This window comes from Ursus arctos, unplaced genomic scaffold (genome assembly GCF_023065955.2).
Source record: "Ursus arctos isolate Adak ecotype North America unplaced genomic scaffold, UrsArc2.0 scaffold_13, whole genome shotgun sequence".
In the NCBI taxonomy this organism is placed as follows: Eukaryota; Metazoa; Chordata; class Mammalia; order Carnivora; family Ursidae; genus Ursus; species Ursus arctos.
In genome coordinates, this window is record NW_026622797.1 from 43,078,205 (window position 1) to 43,101,441 (window position 23,237).

Genomic DNA, 23,237 nt, shown 5'->3' on the forward strand with positions numbered 1-23,237 from the left:
TCTTTGTTAAGAAAGAGCCACTTCTTTACTTTTACTTTGCAACAACATAATTACATTTTTTGAAAAATAAAAACTGAAATAAAACATCATTCATTATGATTCTAATGGTTTTTGATTGCTTCTTTAAAAAGAAATATCCAGAGGCATATACCCATCTCAGCAGTAAAGGGCAAGCAGATAGTTAGTGCCACAACCCAAACTTGATAACCACCACTTTTAAGTGTTGATCATTTAAATGAAGCTTAACAGCCCCACAGTCACCCCTCACCCAGCCTCAAAAAATAAGACTGTGGCAGCTTGACCGTAGAACGGTTACCTGGAGGTGTTGAATCTTGCTGTGGCTAATGTAGAGCTTCTTGGTGGTGGAAGGAAGAGCTGACGGCACGTCAGTCAGCCTGTAGCACTGCACCGACTGCCTGGAATCGCAGCTACATCGGCCGGGACAGGTAGGATGGGAACCAGCGCTAAGAGAAAGCAGAACAAGGGAAGCATAAAGCAGATGCATCTTCCACAACGGGGCCTCCCGGACAGCAGGCGAGTGTTTCGGTGATGTCGCACTCTTTATACCATGAAATCTGATAATAGAATCTTATGAATGTGTGCTCTGTCAATGTAAGAAGACAGGAAAGAAAAAATTCTCAATTTGCCTGGGTTAAAATGTTAGCAACCATTACAAAGGGCTTAAACATTGATAAGCTGCCTTAATATTTGTAGGTGAGCAAAACCCTCTGTTATTTATGGCTTGGGAGGCTAATCTGCAAACACCTCTACTATCTGTAGTTTCCTTGTTTTGTTAAATGTGACACCAGGGAATTAGAGGGAAAAGACAAAGAGCTGTTTTATAGTGGGCTATAAACCTTTGCATTTTCTGTGACCCTGTATTAAAACCATTTTTGTAGGCCTGCAACAGGCAGGTGTTTTCTTCTCCCATTAACCAGTGCGGGGAATGGGCAGGTTTTCTCTTTCCCATTAACCAGTGCGGGGAATGGGCAGGTTTTCTCTTTCCCATTAACCAGTGCGGGGAATGGGCAGGTTTTCTCTTTCTTATTGGTGCTCCAGTCACATTTTATTGCTAGGTGAAACCAAGGAGAGAGGTTTAGAGCCACAGATAACTTGTTCAGTTCATCTATCACTCGATCCACCCCACTATCATATTTTGACAATATTTTTGCCATTCAAAAATATTGTTGACTCAGATGGGAATGAAACATCAGAATGGGTCCCTAACCTTCATCTATTTGTCATAATGGAAGAAAAGGCCTCTAGCTTCTTCAGAGGAACTTGTGCTGCTGACGGCAGAAGGCAGGCTTCATTTGTCCCAGGCATGCCTTTGTTGAGGCTCTTCTACTCGCTGGGCTCATCCCTGCTGAGGAATTTAAAAAGCATTTCAAGCAAAAGATTATATAGAAAAGCTTGTTCCTGCCAGGTGGAAGACCTGAATTTCCCCACGCCGGTTGGCCTGAGCCGATGGCTGGAAAGAAACCCTTTCTAATATTGAAAAGCTTTTCTGATGTGCTCTTCAATCCACCTCCCTTTGCTACAGTTTTCATTTTGAAGCCAAAAGTTTCTTTGCTCTAATAATCAGTTCATTCTATTTCCAGAGTAAGGATTTCTATATGCTTTTCTCAAAAGACTTGTCTGCTCCTTTTCTCTGATTTTTTTTTTCCTCTGTTTTCTTTTACTATCTGAGATAAGGAATGATAAGGGATTTGTTTTCTATCAATATCCTGATTTTCGACAAACTTGATCATTTATTTCTCTTGTCTAGTGGTAGAATTAATTTTTTTTTAATTTTAGAATCTTCAAATAGGAAAGTCATGCTCAATAAGAGAAAATTTAGGAAAAAAAAGAGCAAGGAGGAGGAAAAAAAAGTCAGCGTTACTCTTGTGCCCCAATCAAACATTTTTCCAGTTTCTTTTCTCTGCCCAGACTTTGAAAAAACAAAGAGAAATACTCACGGAACACTTTTTTTTCTTCGGTGTTGCTACAAGAGTAAATTCATGGCTACGTAAAAGGAAATGCCTCCCAAGCCCTATGCTGTCATCTGCCATCAGTGACAGCTAATATTTCTGTTCCGTAGCACAGAGATGAGTTCCATTTCCTATCCTCTGTTGGTCACCACAGGAGACCCTTTGCTTTGACTGAGCCCTGAAATTATACCGTATAACGTTTTTTTCTTCCATGGTATTTCCATAGCTTTCCTGCAATTCTGGCATTATCTCTGTTCCTATTTTACACTGTTTTATTTAATCAGGTTGTAAACATACTCATGTACAACTTTATATTCTGCACCTTTTACTATTATATTTTTCATGTGATGTTATAGTTTTCATAAATAAAAACTTAAATGTCTAAGAGTCCATCAAGAGTATCGTCCCAGTTTGATTAACTACTAAGTGTTGGATTTTTTGGTTGTTTCCTGACTTGAACATGACAAATATTTATAATTTGGAGCATAAAAAGTTTGAAAATGTTTTGAAGAATAAAAGCTCCATTTGTTCCCCAGACCATGCCTACTTATTTAGAGTGAAGCTAAAAAGTCTTTTTTTTTTTTTTTTTTTCAGGTAGAAGGCAAAGTCTTATTGATAGCATAACCTGCAGAGAAAGTAAAGTACCAATGTACAGCCTGGGTGTTTGAGGGACCCGCATGTTCTGTGGTACCTGCTCCAGAGGCGCCAGGCCCCTCTGGGTTATGTTGTGCTAAGAAGCAGCCACAAAGTCTGCCAGCCCTGCGCAGCTCCTGACATGATTTTGGCAGACTTGCGGAGTCTTTCCATGTTGACCAAGGGCCCCAGGTGTAAACTTCTCTACCTTTAGCTTGTGTTTTTAGGTCTTGAGTTTATGGATCCCTAAGGCTAAGTGTGAGACATAGATCTCACACTTTTGTCTTAGGAAGATTTAACAACACCTTATCTGATCATTATTACTTGGCTTCTTTGGGCAAGGAGAAACCTAGTAAAGAAACACGGGTGTCTTTTTCAAGAATGGAAACTCAAATGATTCACCTAGCAACTGCTCAGAATATACCCCTGCATCTAGGTTTAATCTTTCAGCACAAGAAAGATTGCAATCTCAAAGCATATACTTTGCATTTGAATTTGGATTGAATTACATTTGTGTCTTTTGTTTAGAGGCTTGAGCCAGGATCCTCCCAGACTTGTTTTCTTCTGTTCTTTATCTTTATCCCCCCTCTTTGCCTCCCTTCATTTGTTGCTTTCTATAACCCAGTGGTTCTCAACCAGGGGCAATTTGGCAATGCCTGGAGACATTTTTTATGACAATAAAAGGTGGTCGTGATGGGGAGAGGATAGGCAGTATCAGGGACATCTAGAGAGTAATGGCCAGGGTTGCTACTAAACACTGTATGATGTACAGGACAGCCACACAACAAAGAACCAAGAAATCCAAAATGTCAACAGTGCCGTCGTTAAGAAATCCCACAATAGGGGCGCCTGGGTGGCACAACAGTTAAGCGTCTGCCTTCGGTTCAGGGCGTGATCCTGGCGTTATGGGATCGAGCCCCACATCTGGCTCCTCCACTGGGAGCCTGCTTCTTCCTCTCCCACTCCCCCTGCTTGTGTTCCCTCTCTCGCTGGCTGTCTCTATCTCTGTCGAATAAATAAATAAAATCTTTAAAAAAAAAAAGAAATCCCACAATAAATACAAATGTGTGTCTCAATTCAATGGATATTGGCCTTCCTTGGTTTATTAAAAGCAAACAGCTAGTTCCCATTATAGACAGGAAACTGAATTCCAGAGAAGTAACTGACTAACCCAAATTTTCCCTCACGTGGGTCTGTAAGCACTGGCTTGTGATTCCTATTATAAAACTGACCAACCAAGAGCTAAATAGAAGGCTTTAATTTATGAAAATCTTCTTCTGAGTTAAAAGAAAAGAAATTTTAAAGAATCAAAAAATTATGAGTATGATTCTTTTTAAACTTGTTTCCTTCTTGGGATGCCAGGGTGGCTCAGTCAGTTGAGTGTCAGACTCTTGATTTCACCTGCGGTCTTGATCTCAGGGTCGTGAGATCGAGTCCCATTGTGTTGGCTCTGCGCTCAGCAGGAAGTCTGCTTGGGGTTCTCTCTCTCTCCCTCTGTCCCTCACCCTTGCTCTCTTTCTCCCTCTCAAATAAATAAATAAATAAATAAATCTTGAAACAAACAAACAAACAGACTTGTTTCCTTCTTGAGAATATTACAAAAGAGCCTGTTTAAAGTAAGATAAAAAAATAATTTTTCTGTTACTTAACCTCTCTTTATCTCAATTTTTTCTTCTACGAGTGAAGATAAAATGAAGGGAAATAATCTCCATTCTACAGAAAGGAATAGATGAAATGAACTAAGGCATGTCAAGGGTGACATGGGTGAAAAGGAAGCCTCAGTATATGATAGTTGTATTGGTTCGGGTCATTAGTTACAAGCAATGAAAAACAATTCTGACTAATTTAAGCAGAAAAGGGAATTACTGAAAACTGGATTGCACACAGAATTGTGAAAACCTAGGGAACCAGATTTGGAAATGGCAAGAATAAAAGGAAGACTTTATAGCCAGAATCACAGGCAAAAATCACACTTTCATCTAGTGTCACCAAAGAACATGGATGCCCAGGTTTCTACCACCGAACCAGAAATTGTGTGCCCCCGCTGCTACTGATAAAGGATGTTGCTACTCCCAGTCCCATCTCTCCTCCCAACTAAGAATTGTCCCAAGCCTTGACTCACTGTCTCCAAGGTAAAAATTCCAGGTGGATTATTTTGGTTAGCTGACCCCAGATCATATGCATGTGCCCCCTGTCACAGAGCTGGGAGAGTGTGCTTGTCTGACAATTTCAGTTCGTTACGGGAAGAAGACTCTGTTTACCATATCCAAGTTACAAAAGGTAGGGAATTCTCTAAACAGAGAAAGGGGGCTCAAATATGGGCAGCCCCCCATGTATAGTGATGAACATCCACTATAAAAGTCTTTTCATCTTCATTACCTCTGAACGAGTTACAATCAACTGGGGCCAAACAAATTCCATTTCCAACAACTCTTGTGACATGGCTTTTGTATGATTGCTTCCCTATAGTTTTCTAACTGGTTCGTTTGGAAGACTATAAAAATTCTAAGGAGATAATTTAAGAATAATTAATATTCTTATATTTGTTAATCTAAGTGCAAAAAAAAAAGATAACTAATGTTAAATGGTGTTCAGAATGCAATTTTTTGGGCCTCTTGTAGACTTAATCTATAAGAAACATAAATGAGGGGGAGTCTAGGTATGACCTGTAAAGTCAGACAATCTGAGAAATAAACAGTGACTTGACAGTGGATGAAAGAGGAAGAATCAATGATTAGTAAACACTGAGACCTTTGTTGATAAATGGTGGTTTTAGATAATGCTGAATCAAACCTGGAGTTGTGGGAAAGGGTAAATAAAGAATGTAAATCAGGTAACAAGTGGAAAAGCAGTTGTAGTTGGTCTTGAGTAAGGAAAAAACATAGTACTAGAGATTTCAAAAATTGTTTTGTGTTATGTTTTGTCTTTAGGTTTGGGTACGCAACATAAAAATGTAGTCACTCATAAGTTTTAACTTTGGAATAGGTAAAATAATTCTCAAAGCTTAAATTATACTGGGTGCATTATTAGTCAAATCAACCAGATCATTGTTAAATAAACCTTTCTCTTTTGGTTGAGAAGAAATACTCCTTATGTTCACAAGGTGCCCTCTATGTAGACATCATCTTTGGCCCACCTCTACTGGGGAATTTGCATTTCTGCAAGTCACAACCTAATATGGAAGGGAAAAGCAGGGTTTGACACTCAAGACAAATTTTTACTCCAATTACATTACTCGAATAAAGACAAACATGTATTTTGTAGATATTCCTAACTCCTGTGCCAATATATAAATATGTTTAACTATGCTCTCCAGCAGGTATCAAAGCTATGTCTTGAAGAGTGACAGTTTTTAGATTCTTAAGTAGACTGTTGTAATATCTTAATTATTAAACTGATTCCACAAATACTTGCATCATCCCAACCATATTCTATGTTCTGTTTTAGGACCTGAAATTCAAAGATAAGTAAGATACAGTTACTGCTGCAAGGAGCTCACAGTCTAAGGGGCTCCAAAAAAATATGAGTGTTGTAGCAGGTGTTTGCTGGAAACTGAATGGTGATGGTATCTATAGCTCCACATGAGAAGAAAAAAGGAAGGTTTCCTGAAAGAGGTGTCTGAGCTAATCCTAAATCACTGTCCCAAAATTCTCAAGTTTTAAGAAGAGGGCAAACAGTTTTTCTATATGTATATAGAAAAGAAATTATGAAGGAGAATAAGGCTCAGAAATCACTTTTGGTTGCCCAGATTTACTTCTTCACTATGCCTATCTCGAAATTTCATATTGTTATTAAATGTGAATAAATATATTATAAATAATACGTATGAACATGATATTCCAAGACTTTATCCACATTGCTCAAGTAAAATGGTAGTGGATTTTCCTTGGTTTTATTCATCATACAACTGTTTATAGCAACCAACATCATTTACTTTACCTTTTCTTTTTTCCTGGTGGGGTTACTAGAGACTAAATGAAATCTGCAAAGCTTAGTACAGGGCCTGGCACACAGTAGAGTTTAATAAATGGTAGTCTCCCTCTCTGGTCCAGAGTGGATCTTCTCTGGCCATTCAACACAGTGACTTGCGATCGAAGATGCTCTGATACATGTTTGAACTCTACACTAACCTCACAGCTTAAGTACCAGTACTCACCCAAGAAATCCTTAGCACCTTCTCTTTTTCACAGTTTCCTCATTTCCCACCCTATTTATTCTCAGAAATACCTTGTGGCAGAATTCTGGAGGGATAAGTTCCTAAAACAAAACTGTCACATTTAAGTTCTATTAGACATTTTTAATCACATTAGCATGATTCATGGAACAGTTATTGGAAGTTTCTGCCAATGCAAATGCAAACAGAAGCATCAACATTTTATTATTTCTAGGAAAACAAATCCCACAGGAATTGAGATTACATACAATTCCAAATTCTAGAGTAGGTCAAGATAAGTCAATTAAAAATAAATAAATAGGTAAATAAATAAATTTATCAATGGGGGTGGGGGAAGGCAATAAATGTAGGCAAAGCACTCTGACAACAGATGGCAGCACTTGAGTGTCAAACCCTGCTTTTCCCTTCCATATTAGGTTGTGACTTGCAGAAATGCAAATTCCCCAGTAGAGGTGGGCCAAAGATAATGTCTACATAGAGGGCACCTTGTGAACATTGAAATAGTCACATAGTACCAAGATAGCAAGCACACAGAGATGTGGCAACTGCTACCTAGTGGGATCATGAGAAGGGACAACATGAGATAAAAGTATTTTGAGACGCAGAGAGTGTGATTTGTTGAAATTGTGAAGGTAGTAAACAGAACTGGAACTGGGTTCACAATCCTGAAAATGGGGTATTCACCAAGGATCAGAGCACAGGAAGCATAAACACTTAAAATGCATTTCAGCCATACCCACAAAGTATTATAGGAAGTTGAATGGTATTTCTTTTTAAAGAAATTGAATGTATTTCCAAGGATAGTCCATACAAACTAAAGAGAGTGATAACAGAAAATGAGCATTATAATTACTTTTTTGGTAATATTTCTTACATATTAATAGATTTGTATATGGCTTATAAGTGGGAATAAATTATATATATATATTTTTTTAGAAAAACTTTTGGACAGGAGTACCTGGGTGGCTCAGTCAGTTAAGCGCTGACTCTTGATTTTGGCTCAGGTCATGATCTCAGGGTCCTGGTATCAAGCCCCACTAGGGCTCTGTGCTGGGATGGAGCCTGCTTAGGATTCTCTCTCCTTCTGCCTTCTAAAAAAAAAAGAAAGAAAAGAAAAGAGAAAAACTTTTGGATTGATTTGCCAATTTATTATGCTGGTAACTTATACAAAAAGAAATATATTCCCTCATCCCTCTATCTTCCATGATTAATAGCTAAGACTTTGGAGGAAGAGACCACTAGATTGAAATCTCACCTCACTTATTAGCTGTACAACTTTACCAAGATACTTAAGCTCTCATCTGTTAAATCATCTATTAAAAAGTGAATAATACTACCTCATATGATTTTGTGTCAAAGAATTAAAGCAAATAGCATAATGCTTTACACACAGTATGTATTCAACAACTGAAAGCTGTTCTTAATGTGATTCCATGTATGTGCTTCCCTCCAATTTTAAATTATTTACTTCAAATTCCTGAAAATGCATTGCTAACTATAATATGTACAGAGAAAGTGGCTGGGACCTTGGTAACTGTAGTGATGATGTTCTTGGAAATATTGCAGATGAAAATAAAGTTAATTTGGAATGAAATGAGAAAAGATGCATATTTTAGTTTTATATTATTTATTGTGTATTAAAACCTATGTGAAGGTGCCTATTTAAACTAAAGGCAAATATCTCACAGTTAGTTTTGCTTAGCTAAGTTTGTTGAAGCCAAAGGACTTTATTGACCAATGTTACTTAGTGTGCCCTGCAGTACCCAGAGAACAAACTAGAGCTATGATTTCTTATTCCTCAATGTCATTGCGTTGGCGAGGGGTACACAATGCAGGCTTTGGTGGTGATCAACTGGAAGAGTCTGTTCCATATCACGGGAGTCTATAGTAGGCTAGTAAAATTATTTCCTTAGGCAATGCAAGACAGACCATTCTCACCAGCGTACTCTGATTTCTCCTTCCCTTTCTAAGACTGGACTACTCTAGAAGTGAATAGGGCTAATGGCAAAGAGCAGTTTGTAAACCCTCCAAAGTACTACAAAATTCAAATACAGTTTGTAGCTGTGAGGGTTAAACTCACTAGCTTACGAGCTCTGCCTGGGTGAGGCTCACATCTCACTTGTGTGTCTCCAAAGCCTCAACGGGGCTCTGCATTCAATATATTTATCAATTTATGAATATTCATCGTTTTGTTTTTATGAAATGTCACTGTGGGAACACTTCAGTTGTTGAAATAAGTACACTTTTAAAAACAGTTCCTTTAGAAACGTATGACCTGTGGTGCAATATTAAGGAATACCAAGTGCCAATCACTTAAGTTAAGCATTTAACCTTACTACTGAGTGAAATAAATTTTAGAAACTAAGGCTTTGAGGTTAAAGAATACAACCAAATGGGACAGCTAATAGGTGACAGGGTGTAAAATTTGAACCCTGGTCTGCCGGATTCTTAATCACAAGACAAAAGGTCTCGCATAAATTCAGCAAAACCTGGTCGGCCGCTGTCCTTCAACGCGCAGCTCCAGGCAGTTTCCACCCGGAATTTAGTGTCTGGTTAAGCAAGAAGAGCCCGTATATCCACCCACCTCACCCTCCACAGGAACTGTAATGGAAAGGTAAAACGTGGCCATTGCGCATGCTCACACCGCCCTTCCTCACATTCCCTTCCCTGCCCCTGGACGTCACTGCAGCAACTGTCACGGAGGACTTTAGAACGGCTCCCGCCCAAGTGGGCGGAAGCCGTTCATGTCTGCGACGTGGACACCCCTCTCTTCCTCGGGCCTTTCCAACTTGGAAGCAAACACGATGCGTTCCCGTTTCTCGGGGATTCAACCAGGAGTTTGCCAGTTGTCAATATGGCCGCTGACGGGCCGGTCCCAAGCAGAGGCTGTTCATAGGCCAAGGTCGCATCCTAGCCCCGCCCATTTCATCCCTCCAGGTTGCGTCCGCCTAGGTCTTCGCTACGCATGCGCAGCGGGGGTGGGCCGGGAGGTGGGACGGCCCGATTCTTCCGTGTGCCACCGCCGCCGCCTTAGCTTCACTGCTCTTGCTACTCCGGGGCTGCATTGCCGGCGTTAGCCGCGCGAGGGGAAAGGAGGGGACTGACGGAGCGTGCGTGCGCGGGGGTCCCCGCAGTCCCAGCAGTTCCTCTCGCGCGGGTTGGGCGGCGGGGGTCAGTAGCAGTCGGGGGAGGCCCTAGACGGCGCCATGTCGGCAGGCGGCCCGTGCCCGGCAGGAGCTGGAGGGGGCCCAGGGGGCGCCTCCTGCGCCGTGGGGGTCTCCCCCGGCGGGGTATCCATGTTCCGATGGCTGGAGGTGCTAGAGAAGGAGTTCGACAAGGCCTTCGTGGATGTGGATCTGCTCCTGGGTGAGATCGATCCGGACCAGGCGGACATCACTTATGAGGGGAGACAGAAGATGACCAGCCTGAGTTCCTGCTTTGCGCAGCTTTGCCATAAAGCCCAGACAGTGTCCCAAATCAACCACAAGCTAGAGGTGAGCTGTGGGCCCTGGAGGAGGTGGTATTCAGCCCCAGTCATCAGATCCCATTTAACGCACCGGGGAAACGACCCTAGAAAACTACCCACTGGGGCACCTGGGCTTCAAATGTGACAGGGGAGTGCGTGTGTATGTATGTGTAAAGGAAAAGAGTGAGGCGAAGTTGTAGAAAAAGGGGTGTAGATCGACCTGTGAGTGTCCCGGGGTCCTGTCAACCACCTTCCTATTATCTCTATGAGGAGGAAACAGGAACTGATTACACCATCCTACTGTGCATATAACATTAACAAACCGAAGACTTCAGCTCAAAGATTGTCAGTCCTAAGAATATCTTAGCCCACCTTGCAACATTTGAGTGCTTCTATGGATTTTCACATTGATAAACTAGGTTTGTGTATCATCAGACAGAGTTTTGATTGTTTTTAACTATTTCAGATCAACATTTGTTGTTGCACACAGACATACTATTCCTTGCATGCAGGAACAATTTAGGGAAATTCTATCAGAGCTCTTAGGAAAATTTAGCGGGATAAACAGGATAGTATCAGTGTCCTTTTCAGTGTACAGTTGGTCTTTAAATTACAGGCAGATACCACCAGAGTACTCTACAATTTTTCAAATGACTTATAACATTGAGGTTTTGTTTGTCCTTTACTATATTTCGCAATTTGGATTTATTTGTGAGAGCGTGTGAAGAATGGTCATTTGCTTTAGTCTCTAATCTTGGTTGTGGTTGTGGCTGTGGGTGGAGTGGTGGTGGTTCCAAAAAAAAAACCAAAAATCCTACTACACTGTGCAGAAAGTTAAATTAATGCATTATTACAGTATTGAGAAACATGGGAGATTAACAATATTACATAAAGAGCATTTTCTAACTAGATAATTTTAGAGAATGAATCTTGCATTTTAAAATAGATAAAAATAGGATAATCAGTAATGTGCAAAGCTCTTTGAACATTAGGTTTCCTAAGAAATCATCATTGCTATCAGTTGTAATGACTGAGAGTACCCATTGGATTCAAATCAATATGAATATCAGATGTATATCCTCTCTATGATTAGTGGTTAACATTCTTTTTCTTCCCTGTCATTTAGCCATGAAAAAGGTGGTATAATTCATCTGTGATTAGCATAGATGCAAATCAGAAATTTTGTTGAAAGAACTGTTCATTTCTTCTATCCTTTTTGAAAAGGTTGGAATGGAAGTGCTGATAGGAAGCTAATCACTTCTTGTTCTAGGTATATGAAGATGTTTCTTGATTTCTTGATTAGTGGTTATTTCTAGAAGATAGTTTATTTTTCAGGTGGTGAAAATGCATTTAATGGTTTTTAGAAATAGTACTTTAGCTTTAAATAACAGAACAAGAGTAGCTTTTGCCACATGAGAACTTTCATATCATTTACAACTGCAAGTATCTACTGAGGATAAAAAGCTTTTTAAAAATGAAACAATATCTACCTGATTTTTTAAATGACCAAAGGACACTTTCAACGGTGATATTTTGATGTCAAATATAAAATCTAATTTTGGAGAAAGGATTATTCTGAGAGTAGGGGATGGTGCTCAGTCTTTTTCATCTTTATTTTAGATGAGTATTACAGAGCTTTAATAAATTATGTATGTTCTTTTTCTCAGAAATTGTAATTACATATTCTGACTCCACATCCTGGCTTAGGAGGTGGCGTTATTTCTCAAAATAAGGAACGCTAGCCTGTCATGATGTGAGCATATTTCTTCAACATGCTTGAAACCCTTGACTTAAAAGATCTTAGAAAATGGGGAGGGGACATTTTGTTTTTGTGTCTTTTTCACTTACATTTGACTTATCTGTTTGTGGGGGTTAATCTTTCTACATTTAGCAGGTGTTACAGTTTTCATGGAATCGGTTATGTACTGCTGAGGAGAGAGGTTCATTGTCAGTAGTGCCTTTCAAGGTAGATCTGCTGTTGGATTATCTGCAGAATTTCAGAGGTTGCTTCATATATTATTAACAGTCACCTGAAATCTTAGAAAAGATTTTCATACTTTCTAGCTCTGTTTTATTTCTCAATAAGTGGATTGAGTTAGTTCTCTTGTTTTAAGGATATGGACATTAAGGTATAGCATTTGAGAACATTTATGGTTTGATATAACAGGTGTGCACTGAATTTCAGTGGTTTTAGAGATTAATACTTTAAACCATATTACCATAATAAAATATTTTTATAATCAAAACACAGATACCTCCAGTGATAACTTATATTTAAATTGGCCTTGAGTGTCTTTGCAGATTGCTCCTTCTTCTGCCCAGTTATTGTGTCTTTAGGTAACACCATGTTTAATATTAATATAGTAGTTAGGAAAACAATTTTAGCTGCAAAAAAAAATCATAGGTTATATTTTAAAATACAATGTAAATGACATCTATGTGATTGCTGCTTGCCATAAGTTATATTTGGGGAGAGGGCTATTTATAAGGGGAAGGGGAGGGCAAAGAATATCAATATATTGAGGTAGTGCCATTTCGAATTACTCACATCTCTCTTACTTGCCCTACCCACCTGCTTGAGAATTCCTGCTATGGTAAGCTACTTGGTGATGGCTGTGCTGGAGTAACAGGTACTGATTGGGACAGTAGTAAGAGGAGTAGTAGTAACAGTAGTATTAGCGTGTTGGAGGAGAACAAAGATTGAGAACCAGTACTTCAGAAAAACCCATCTCTCTACCTGGAAATGCAGTTTTCTGCCTCTTTACCGCTTCTCTAAAATAACAGCAAAACAATACATCTGTCACATCCTCCTTTCCGTCAACAATTGCTGAATCAGTATACATCTTTTTAAAGCAATTTACTGTTCACAGCCATCAGTGGAGAAACTTTTAACTTTGGTCTAGAGACATGTTTATAATGAACTAATGATGTACTATTCTTTTACTGCTTTAAAGCTGTCCTGGTTTTAAACAAGCAGTGAGGCCATGTTGTAGCATTGAACTTGAAGGTTAATATTGATTCATTATGTATTTATTGAGCACTAATTATGGTACCAGATGCTGTACTGGATATTTGGGATACAATGGAGAGCGAAAATGGACACAGTCATTTCTTTTACAGAGCTTGGATTCTATTGGTTAGTTAATTGGAATAATTTATCACATAAGTGTGAAATTCCAACTTTGATGAGTGTTATGAAAGGTACATAGAATAATGAGAGCCTGTTCTGGGGGATCAGGAAGGCTTCCTTTTGGAAGTGACTATTGAATTAAGACATAAAGGATAGGTAGGAATTAATTAGGCCACAAGATACAGGAATATCATTCAGTCTTCCAGTAGAGAGAACAGAAAGTGGAAGATACCTGTGACGGGAAAGTCCATAATGCACTTGAAGAGCTGAAAGAGAGTTGGTAGGTATAACGAGAGCAGAGGGCCAGAGAAATGAGATGCAAGATCAGTTTGAACAGGTGGGTAGGGACCATATCTACTTGATTTTATTGGCCATGCAGTAGATTTGGGGGGCTGTATCATAGCATTGGGAAATGTTTTAAACTAGATGGTAACCTCGGGTATGAGATTAGAATAGCTTACTTAAGCTAGGGTAAGGAGAGAGTTTTGGATAATGAACAGAATGAACACAGGGAATCACTTAGGGGGTTCTTATTCTGATCCATATGAGAGGTAGTGAGGGTAGAATAGTGCAGGGTAGGAAGGATAGTGCAGGGTAGGATAGTGGGATGGAGGCGAGTGTTCAGAACAGAAGAGACTTGAGAGGTAAAAATAAACAGTCTAGAAGTGGATTGGAATGGAGGGATGAGGGAGTTTAGGATGACTCCAAAGATGTCAGTTGGCTGAATGGGTAGATGTATGTGAGTTATTATTAACAATAACTATATTGCTAAACTTACTGATCAATTAATTACTAATGGCCAAACTCTTAAGTGTTTTGCTTATATTGATTAATCTAATTCCCATGACAGTCCTGTGTGATAGGTTTAGTATTATTATTATTATTCCCATTTTACTCAGAATTAAGTAAGGAACCTCCAGAACTAGAGAAATCAGTTTCTCCAAAACACAGGCATTTATGCCTGGTGGGGTGAAGGAGGAGGTCGAGAGAAAAGCAGGCAGAAAGAGTGAATGTGGCTGGATAGATAGCGGGAAGGAGGAGTATGGGGTTACGGGGACGTATTGTTATAAAAATTAAACGTGTTTATAAGCCAATGAGATGTATCTAATTGAGAGGAAAGCTGAATATTCTAGCAAAAGAGAGGGATAATTAGTATTAGTAAGGTTTCTGAACAAAGAGAAGATCCAAGATACATGTAGAGAGAATGGCCGTACGTTGAAAGGACAGCTGTTGTACTTTGAGGCAGAGGGAGACGGTGTTGAAGGAGAGGGAAACAGTGAGAGCAGAGGGTGGGAGGTTGAGAGTTTTTGTCTGATGGTTTCTTTATTCTCTGTAAAATTGGAGCCTGGGACAACAGCTGTAAGTGGGTGAGAGTAATAAGAGCTTGGAGAGAGTGAAAAGATTTGAAATAGTTAGGGAAGAGTGGGAGAGCCAGCTGGCCAGAGAAATAGGACTGCCAGGCAACCTTGGGGACTTACTTGGAGCTAGTTATCATAAATTCATGGTACAACCAGTCTGCCCTGTTGTGGGACTTTCTCCAGCAATGCTTACTTGGTTAGTAATAGGCACAGAGATGACAGTAATAATCCAATGCCATAGCAAGGAGTTTGGTATGTAGACAAGAGTGTTACTGAAACGAAAATGGTAATGGGGATGAAGAAAAGGAGAAAATCTTCAATTAAAGAAGTAGAAACAGGATTTGATAGTTATGTATGTACAGATAAGATCATAGCAAATTAGACTGGACCCTAAATCCAATGAGATAGTCCTGATAAGAGACACTCAGGACACACAGAGACACTGAGAAGAAGGCTATCTGAAGAAAGAATCAGAGATTGGGATGACATGTCTACAAGCCAAGAAATGCCAAGGATTGCTGTCAACCACCAAAAACTGGGAGACAGGCATGGAGGACATCCAGAAGGAACCAATCCTTGATTGTGAGCCCCTGGCATCCTGAATTGTGAGAGAATAAATTTTTGTTCTTTTAAGCCACCAACTTTGTGGGGATTTGTTATGATAGCCCTAGGAGACTTAGACCGTTTTACTGAAGTAAGGAATCCAGGGGAAGGAACAGGTCTGGCAGGAAAGATAATGAGTTGAATTTAGGAGATTGTGCATAGTTGAGGTCCTTATCCTTTCTTGCATATTCCTAACATAGTCTCCTAGTTGCTTCTTACCCACTCCAAACCATCCTTTCATTGTCAACATCATTCTAAAATGTTTCATTTTAACGGTTCATATCAAAAAAAGGGCAACTCTGATTCTGGTCACTCTTCTTTTTATACTCCCCTTTTACTCACTGGCTAAAATTCAAATTCTAGCATGGCAGTCAGTGCCCACCCAGTGTGTGTGTCCTTATCCCTTGTCACCCCTTTGTAGTTGCTTTTGCCTTTTCATAGAACTGGTGTGTGTGCAGTTCTCTAAATAGGCCTCGCTCTTGCATGGCATCGTGACTTTAACATAGGCTTTTGTGTATAATGCCTTCTCTGTCCCCTTTGTCTACAGTATCACACACCCACTCATCTGCCAAGGTACCACTTACGTCACCATCTCTGAAGGCTGTCCTCACCCCATTTATCTCTGCTCTCTATAGGCAGAGGCTGGCAACACCTTTAACTCGGACTGTTAAATTGGTTACGTTGCGCTCTCACTAGTGGTTGCCACAGCTCTTTACCTCTAGAAGGTAAGCTCTTTGACGGTCAGGATGATGGCTTAGGTAAAATAATCTCAACATCAGATGCTTTGTGAAAGCTGACTTCAGGTAGGAACATTTTCTCTTCGTGAACCCATTTTGGTTTCTAACATTTGGTTGGTTTTTTCCCTGTTGTACTTTCAAACCTTATTGACTAGTGACATTCCTTTGCGTATGGCTATCCGGTTGACTTACATGTGGATTACAGAATTGGTGTTTTGCTGGCTCCTTTTTAAAATTGGAAATTTGAAACTCACACATTAAATACCAACCTTTCTGACCTTTTTACGTCCTTTTCTCAGTTGTGAGGGGTTTTCATTTCTCAGACCTTTCCCTACTCTATATATTAGCTGATCTCCAGTCAGTACTGGGGTGAATTTCTCCTCTCTGACTGACCCTTTCACTTTTTTTTTTTTTTAAGTTTTTATTTAAATTCCAGTTAGTTGACATACATTGTAATATTCGTTTTGGGTATACAATATAGTGATTCAGCACTTGCATACATCACCCAGACTTTCACTTCCTTTTTTTTTTTTCACTTCTCTTTGAATTGGGACATCACACATGCCTCTAAAATAGTGTTTATGACACTCTCCATCATAATTAGAAATGTCATTTTATCTCTTTATCAGACAGTGAAATTCTTAAGGGCAGAATTCATGTCTTATTCATCTTTTTGTCTCCGGATCCCAGCACACAGCATGTACTCAATAGATGTTTATTTGAATGAATAAATTGTTTGAAACACTTTTAGTGTTCTGCCATGAATCGTCCCAGGATTACCAGTAATCATTCTATAATACAGGTTTCATGAGAGCCAGGCTGGTGTCTGTCTTATAATATCCATAGTGTCTAATGCAGTGTCCACCACATTGCTGAATGACTGAATCTGCAAGTTCATTAATTCCCTGTATGTAATTCACCAGGATATGATTTGTGAGTTAATGTTTCATGGTATTCCACTTGAAGAAAAAATTGAAACTGTGACTAAAATAACATTAAACATCATTATATGAGAGTATTGTGTATGGATTTAGTGTGCTTGTGACATTTTTAAAATAATGGGTGAGTTGAATCTCCTCACCCTACCTCCAGTTTGCTCATAGAGCAACTGAGTTCTTTAACATTAAAATGGAAACAAGAAACATTTCATGTTGTTGGGACTTCATTTTGTGGTTAACATCAAAGTAATTTAACTTTCAAAAACACATCACGGATTTATCTACTTGTTTCTATTTCAAATCCACCCCCATCCTAGTTCATTCACTTTGTCTCCTTTATTACACACAGCTGCCTTTTTTGAGACATAAATTTGATCATGTCTTTCTGCCTAAAATTTCTCAATTATACCATGAATAAAATTCAGACTCCTCATTATGGCTGACAAGCTCTGTATAATCTGACCTGTGGATATGTCTTCAATGACCTATCTTACTATTCTTTTCTCTTGTTTTGTGTGGTCTAGGCACATGGGCCTCTCTTCAGACTCTAAGACAACAGTTCTCAAACATTTTGGTCTCAGGACCCGTTTACATTATACAAATTATGAGGTCCCCAAAAAGGTGTTTTTTTTTTTTTATGAGTTATATCTATTGGTGTTTACGGTATTAGAAATTAAAACTGAGAAAACCTTAAATATTTATTGCATCAGTTAAAAATAGCAACAGTAAGCCTATGAGATGTTAATATAAATATCATTTTTAATGAGAAAATAACTTCAAAAAAAGAGTAGCATTGTTTTACATGTAAAAATTATTGTTAAATATCTGGCTTACCAGAAGGCAGCTGGATTCTTATATGTGCTTCTGCATTCAAACAGTTGTGATACAAGGTTTGGGTTATAGCCTAGAAAGAATGTTTGACCTCACCAGAAATAAATAGTTGGATAAGGGAGAAGTATTTAATAACCTTTTCAGATAGTTGTGGATATTTTTCTTTGATATTAAAAGGTAATTTCTTGGGGTGCCTGGGTGGCTAAGTTGGTTAAGCGTCCAACTCTTGATTTTGGCTCAGGTTGTGATCTCAGGGTCATGAGATCCAGCCCTGAGTTGGGTTCTGAGCCCAGTGGGAAGTCTGCTTGAGATTCTCTCCCTCTGCACCTCCAGTCCATGCATACTCTCTCTCTCTCACACAAAATAAGTAAAATCTTTTTTGAAAAGGTAATTTCTTAAAGGTTAGTTATAGTGTGTGGAGTCTAAAACTCTTTTCAGTGAAGTTTTCATCCACTCTTAGAATAAAATAATGTGTAGTCATTGAGTGACTCTTTTACTAAGTCATGGTGTTGACATTATGGATTGGTCATTTTGAAAATACTGGTTTGCTGAGTTATGCAGATTTTCTAAATGTGGGCACATCTCATTATACAATATTTTAAAAATTACATTTGGGGCACCTGGGTGGCTCAGTCGGTTAAGCGTCTGCCTTTGGCTCACTTCATGATCCCAGGGTCCTGGGATCAAGCCCCACATCAGCCTCTCTGCTCAGTGGGGAGCCTGCTTCTCCCTCTCCCTGCTGCTTCCCCTGCTTGTGCGTGCGCGCTCTCTCTCTCTCTGTCAAATAAATTAATTAAATAAATAAAATCTTTAAAAAAATAAAATAAAAGTCACATTTGTTAATATTACCAGTCTTATTAGAAAAATCTTTAAGTGTTTGGAATCTCTCAAGCTCATGGTGATGGATTCAGTTTTTCCAAAATTCTAATTTTCATTTGAAAACACAGATTTTTATCATTGCTGCTGGTTGTTTGCCTTGAAGTAACGGATTCACTTAATTATTCTCAAGAATATTTCCACTAAACTGAGGGCCTCAGAGGTGAGGGGGGCGGGGGAATGGGATAGACCGGTGATGGGTAGTAAGGAGGGCCCGTATTGCATGGTGCACTGGGTGTTATACGCAACTAATGAATCATCGAACTTTACATCGGAAACCGGGGATGTACTGTATGGTGACTAACATAATATAATAAAAAAAATTTTAAAAAAGAATATTTCCACTAAATACATTAATCTTAGTAACTGTATTTGCTCTTCTTTCAAGTAAAAATGATGTTCCATGAAAAAAAATGTTTGGTTTTGCAGCTCAAGCAATTGCATAAGTGATTTTTCTTGGGACAACATGGTTTGCTATGCAGCATATACGCTTTACAGACACTTCCCATTTCATCACACAGAATATTAAAAAGACGCACTCAAGGGTTGAGACTTTAAAAATTAATAATTTATACTGCTTTATCATGGGCATTCTTAAATGAACTTTTTTTTTAAACTGTGAGCACGTAGTGGTGAAGAGAACACTGCATTGACTTGTACTAAAGTGCTATCATTTTACTCATCATTGCTTTTTGCACCGTTAGTACAAATGTCAGCATCGTGAAAAAGGCAAATAGTGTTTTATTATTATTAAAATAGTTTTGATCTTGTGGATGCCCTGGAAAGGTCCCACAGACCTGTGAGAACTGCTGCACTGATAGTAAAGGGAACACTTCCCAGAAGGACCATACTCTTCCACCCCGCTAATTCCCTTCTTTTTGTTTCTTTCATACAGCTTATGCTTTGTAATTATATATTATATTACTTGCTTGTGATGACCTTGGACAAGTTACTTAACCTCTCTGTGTTCCAGTTTCCTTCTCTGTACAAAAAATTGTCTCTCTCGAGGCTTAGCATGAGGATTAAGACAATTAAAATATGCATATGTTCAAAACAGTGCCTGGCATCTAGTTATGCTATTATTACGTATGGCATTCATTTTCTTTACGTACCACCTCCTGCACAAGGCCACCATAAGCTTTGCAGGGCAGGACCCACATATGTTTCATCTACCAGTGTATCCCCAGAACCTGGCCAAGTGCTTGACATATGGTTGGTGGTTGATAAATACTTTTTGAACGAATGTATTTTAAAAATAAAAATAAGTTTGCTTGTCTTAAGCTGCAGAGCAGTTTGGAGAGATATGATGACAGATGAAGTTAGTGGTCCTTATGCTGAGATCGAGAGGAAATTAGAACAAATAGGTGGCGTTTTCTCACAGAACTTTTGTAAGCCAGATGAGCAGACTGTCTCAGCAGCCGACTTGCAGTCAAGAGGAACATTATTTCCTATCTCAAGGGGCGGCAGAGGTTTTTATATTTGACCTGTGAATATATTTTCTGTTTGGTCACAGTCTTTGTTTTAGAATAGGACTTCTTGGCTTTCTGTAATCTTGGGTAGTAGGAGCAATGCTGACCACCTTAGGCATACGGAGAAAGAGAAAACAGAGGGAGATTGAGTGTTAACTCATATTAGCTCTAAGACTTTGTTCTGCTATGTGGAAGGAGAAGAAGAAAAACCAGGGAATGGATCAAAATCCTTTTGTAAGCTACATTATCCCCTTGACTTTTGTCACAGGAGAAAAGGCCACGTGAAGAATATGGTTCTGTTCTGCTTCTGCTGTCGGGCAGGATCCTTTATGCAACAATTTCTGTGATACTTTCTTTTAAAAGTTTAGGTCTGGGAGAGAGAGTTTCACCAGATAAAATGGCATTGCTTCTTTTAATGAGACAAGGAGAATTATATAATATATAAAGGGTCTTCTATTTATAGGAAACTAGTATTAAATTTAATACACAAAAACAGTATTAGGATGATATTTTTATAGTGATATTGTGCCATGTCTATCTGTTTGTTTTTTACATTTATTTATCTTATGAGCTTTAAAGCCTTTTGGGAAGTAGGTGGGTATAGATGATCCATTTTAGATATTGGTATTAAATGGCATAATTGCTAGAGATTTAAATTCTAATCTGTCATCCTAAACTCCATTTCCAAACATAAAAAAAATATAGACGTTTAAAAGCATACTTGTTTCCTTTTAGTGATGACCTTTCGTACACGTACTTTAAGACAGAAGGTGTGGAAACGTTTATAGGTAAATGTGAAATTATATTTACTTCTTTGTCAGCAGCTTTCTGTGCTGTTGTTCATTACAGTTAACTGCTATTTGGAGTCAACTATTTTCTCTGTAATTCTTAAGCAACTTGGGGAATGTATGCTTTTGTGTGCATGCATGTCTGTGCCTGCGTGTGTGTCTTTTTGTGCATATGCATGAGCCCCTGTGTGTGTGTGGGGGGGTTGCTGGCTAGATGAGGGTGTTCTGAGTCTCTTGCTTAAAGCCCTGTCTGTCTGAGATTTGGGGATGTGATCTCATTTGGAGCTCCTGCGCTGCTTTGTCACCATTTCCCTATTACTGCCAGGATTACACAGGGTGTCAGGAGGTCTGCGTTTTAATGCCATTTGTAATTTGGGGCAACTCACGTAATCTCTCTGGGCCTTAGTTTCTTCATGTGCAAAATGAAGTTGTTTTACCAGATTTTTTTAGGTTCTTATTTGGGCCCTCTAAAATGTGTTACTGAAAGAGCTGAAGGACATGCTGAAACTAATGATTGATCTAGATCCAAGTTCCCTGCCGTGCAATATGAGGTTTGCTGGTTCCTTGTCTCAGTTTGATCTTCTCCTGAGCTAGAGGTTTTTGGGGAGTGCTTAAGGTAAACTAATTGGCATTTTTATCCATAAGACTGTTAAATAAAAACTAGTTTATGTTTAGAAAGAAAAAAATATAACTTGTGTATTTTTAGAAGAGAACATGGACAGAGGATTAAAGTCTAGACAAAGTGGAAAAATAGGAAACTTAAAATACAAAAATTCCTTTGATTTTGGTGCCACACAGTGGAATCCAGTAGTGACGGATTATTTTAGAGAGGAATTATCTTGTTGGAAAAGTTTGGGTGTTTGAAAGAGTGTGAGATGACAAATAGAAAAGTAACAGCTCCATTAAATACAGATAAGTGGGGGTGATAATGCTGTAATGTTATTTAGATAGACTACTTCTCTGTCTTTTTCTTTTTTGGGAATACTTCATTCCTACCTTGCGAAATATGCCTTAAATTTTCATCTGTCTCCACACTCCATTCGGGCTGGACCACACGCTGAGAATCACTGCTTTAGAAAATCTCATCAGTGGTTGATTTAATGGCTTGGGTGTAGTGAAGGCCGTGGTATTAAGTAAGGCCCGGAGACCCTCCTAGGATAAGATCATTTTATCCTTACTGTCGAGGAAAAGAATGTCTTGATGGTCAGCTTTGTTTTATTTTTTCTGTAAATGAATCTTCAAGATCAAATGTAGGAAAGTGAAAATTTTATCCCAAATTAAGGCTGTATTTAACATAGTTTTTAACTGTTTTTGGTTTTGCTTTTTAAAGCATTTTTGGGATATTGCTTGAAAATTTAAGTAAGAGTTGAATGTTGAAATCAGCTGTTTCCTTTCAACTTTCAGTCTTTACTAGTTCTAGTGTTGCCAGGGTAAGACAGTCAGGTGAAAGATACTCAGGCTTTTTTATGATCAGACTGATTTTGAGTCTGTTACTTATTAGCTGTGTGATTTTGGGCAAATTGTTTAAACTCTGACTTCCAGTTTCCTTAACTATTAAGAAAAAACTTGGAGAGTAAGAATTACAGTTAATGTATGGTGTGTATATGCCTGCCATATGGTATATAGATACTTGCTTTGTGGTAGCTGTGAATATTGTTAGTAAGTTAAACATGTGTATTGTAGCTATAGAAACACATTCTTTCCCCTTATGGCCAGCTGCTTGATAACACTTCCACTGCCTTGCCCTGTGAGTAATTGGGTTCAAAGTGCTGTTTTGCTGCTGACCAGTTGGGTAGTCCTGGATATAAAAACAATTTTGATTGGCCTTGGTTTCATTATGAAAATAGTAATTGTCATAATCATAGTCTTTATGTTCTCTAAGATCTCTTTAACTTCTATAATTTGGTGATGTTAGGAATGTAACCATCAAATAAAATATGGAAATTTCTAATCTTGACATAAAATTTATCAATGACTGTTTTCTTAGCAACTAAAATGCTTACATCTTAGACAAGAAAAGAGTTACTTAAATATTACTAAATTTAGAGTAAATTTGAAATACTTGTTTGAAAAATAAAATTGGGCTTTGAATTTTATTTTACTTTATTTTTCTTGGTAGATACAATGTACTTTATTGATGTACATAACAAAGTAGGGCTCCCTAAGCCCCTCTCCTTCTTCAGAGGATTTAGGAGGGAAACTTGTTACGGTCAAGAGATTCTCATTGTATTGGGGGATAATTTGGGGCAAGGACTCTCCAGCAG

The 23,237-nt window shown here is 38.7% G+C and overlaps 2 protein-coding genes across 4 annotated transcripts in view; one reads left to right on the plus strand and one right to left on the minus strand.

The window, feature by feature from the left end:
* Positions 1 to 9,720, minus strand: part of LOC113259389 (nephrocan-like) — a 28,073-nt gene extending 18,353 nt beyond the window's left edge. The window contains exons 1-3 of one of the 2 annotated variants that reach the window (XM_048226032.2): positions 9,362 to 9,720; positions 7,736 to 7,868; positions 317 to 464 (exon numbers count right to left, since the gene is read on the minus strand). Coding sequence is in view for 1 of the 2 variants with exons in the window: in XM_026504693.4 (XP_026360478.2) it covers positions 317 to 505 (189 nt within the window). In the remaining variant the exon portion in view is untranslated. Of the gene's footprint in view, positions 1 to 316; positions 601 to 7,735; positions 7,869 to 9,361 lie in introns of those variants that run through there. The other variant, XM_026504693.4, reaches the window with a different exon arrangement.
* Positions 9,721 to 9,738: 18 nt separating this feature from the next.
* The window catches only part of GOPC (golgi associated PDZ and coiled-coil motif containing), a 40,451-nt gene continuing 26,952 nt past the window's right edge, over positions 9,739 to 23,237 (plus strand). Inside the window, exon 1 of one of the 2 annotated variants that reach the window (XM_026504691.4) lies at positions 9,739 to 10,271. In XM_026504691.4, the coding sequence (XP_026360476.2) occupies positions 9,984 to 10,271 (288 nt within the window). In that variant the 5' untranslated portion in view covers positions 9,739 to 9,983. The remainder of the gene's footprint in view (positions 10,272 to 23,237) is intronic. The other variant, XM_026504692.4, reaches the window with a different exon arrangement.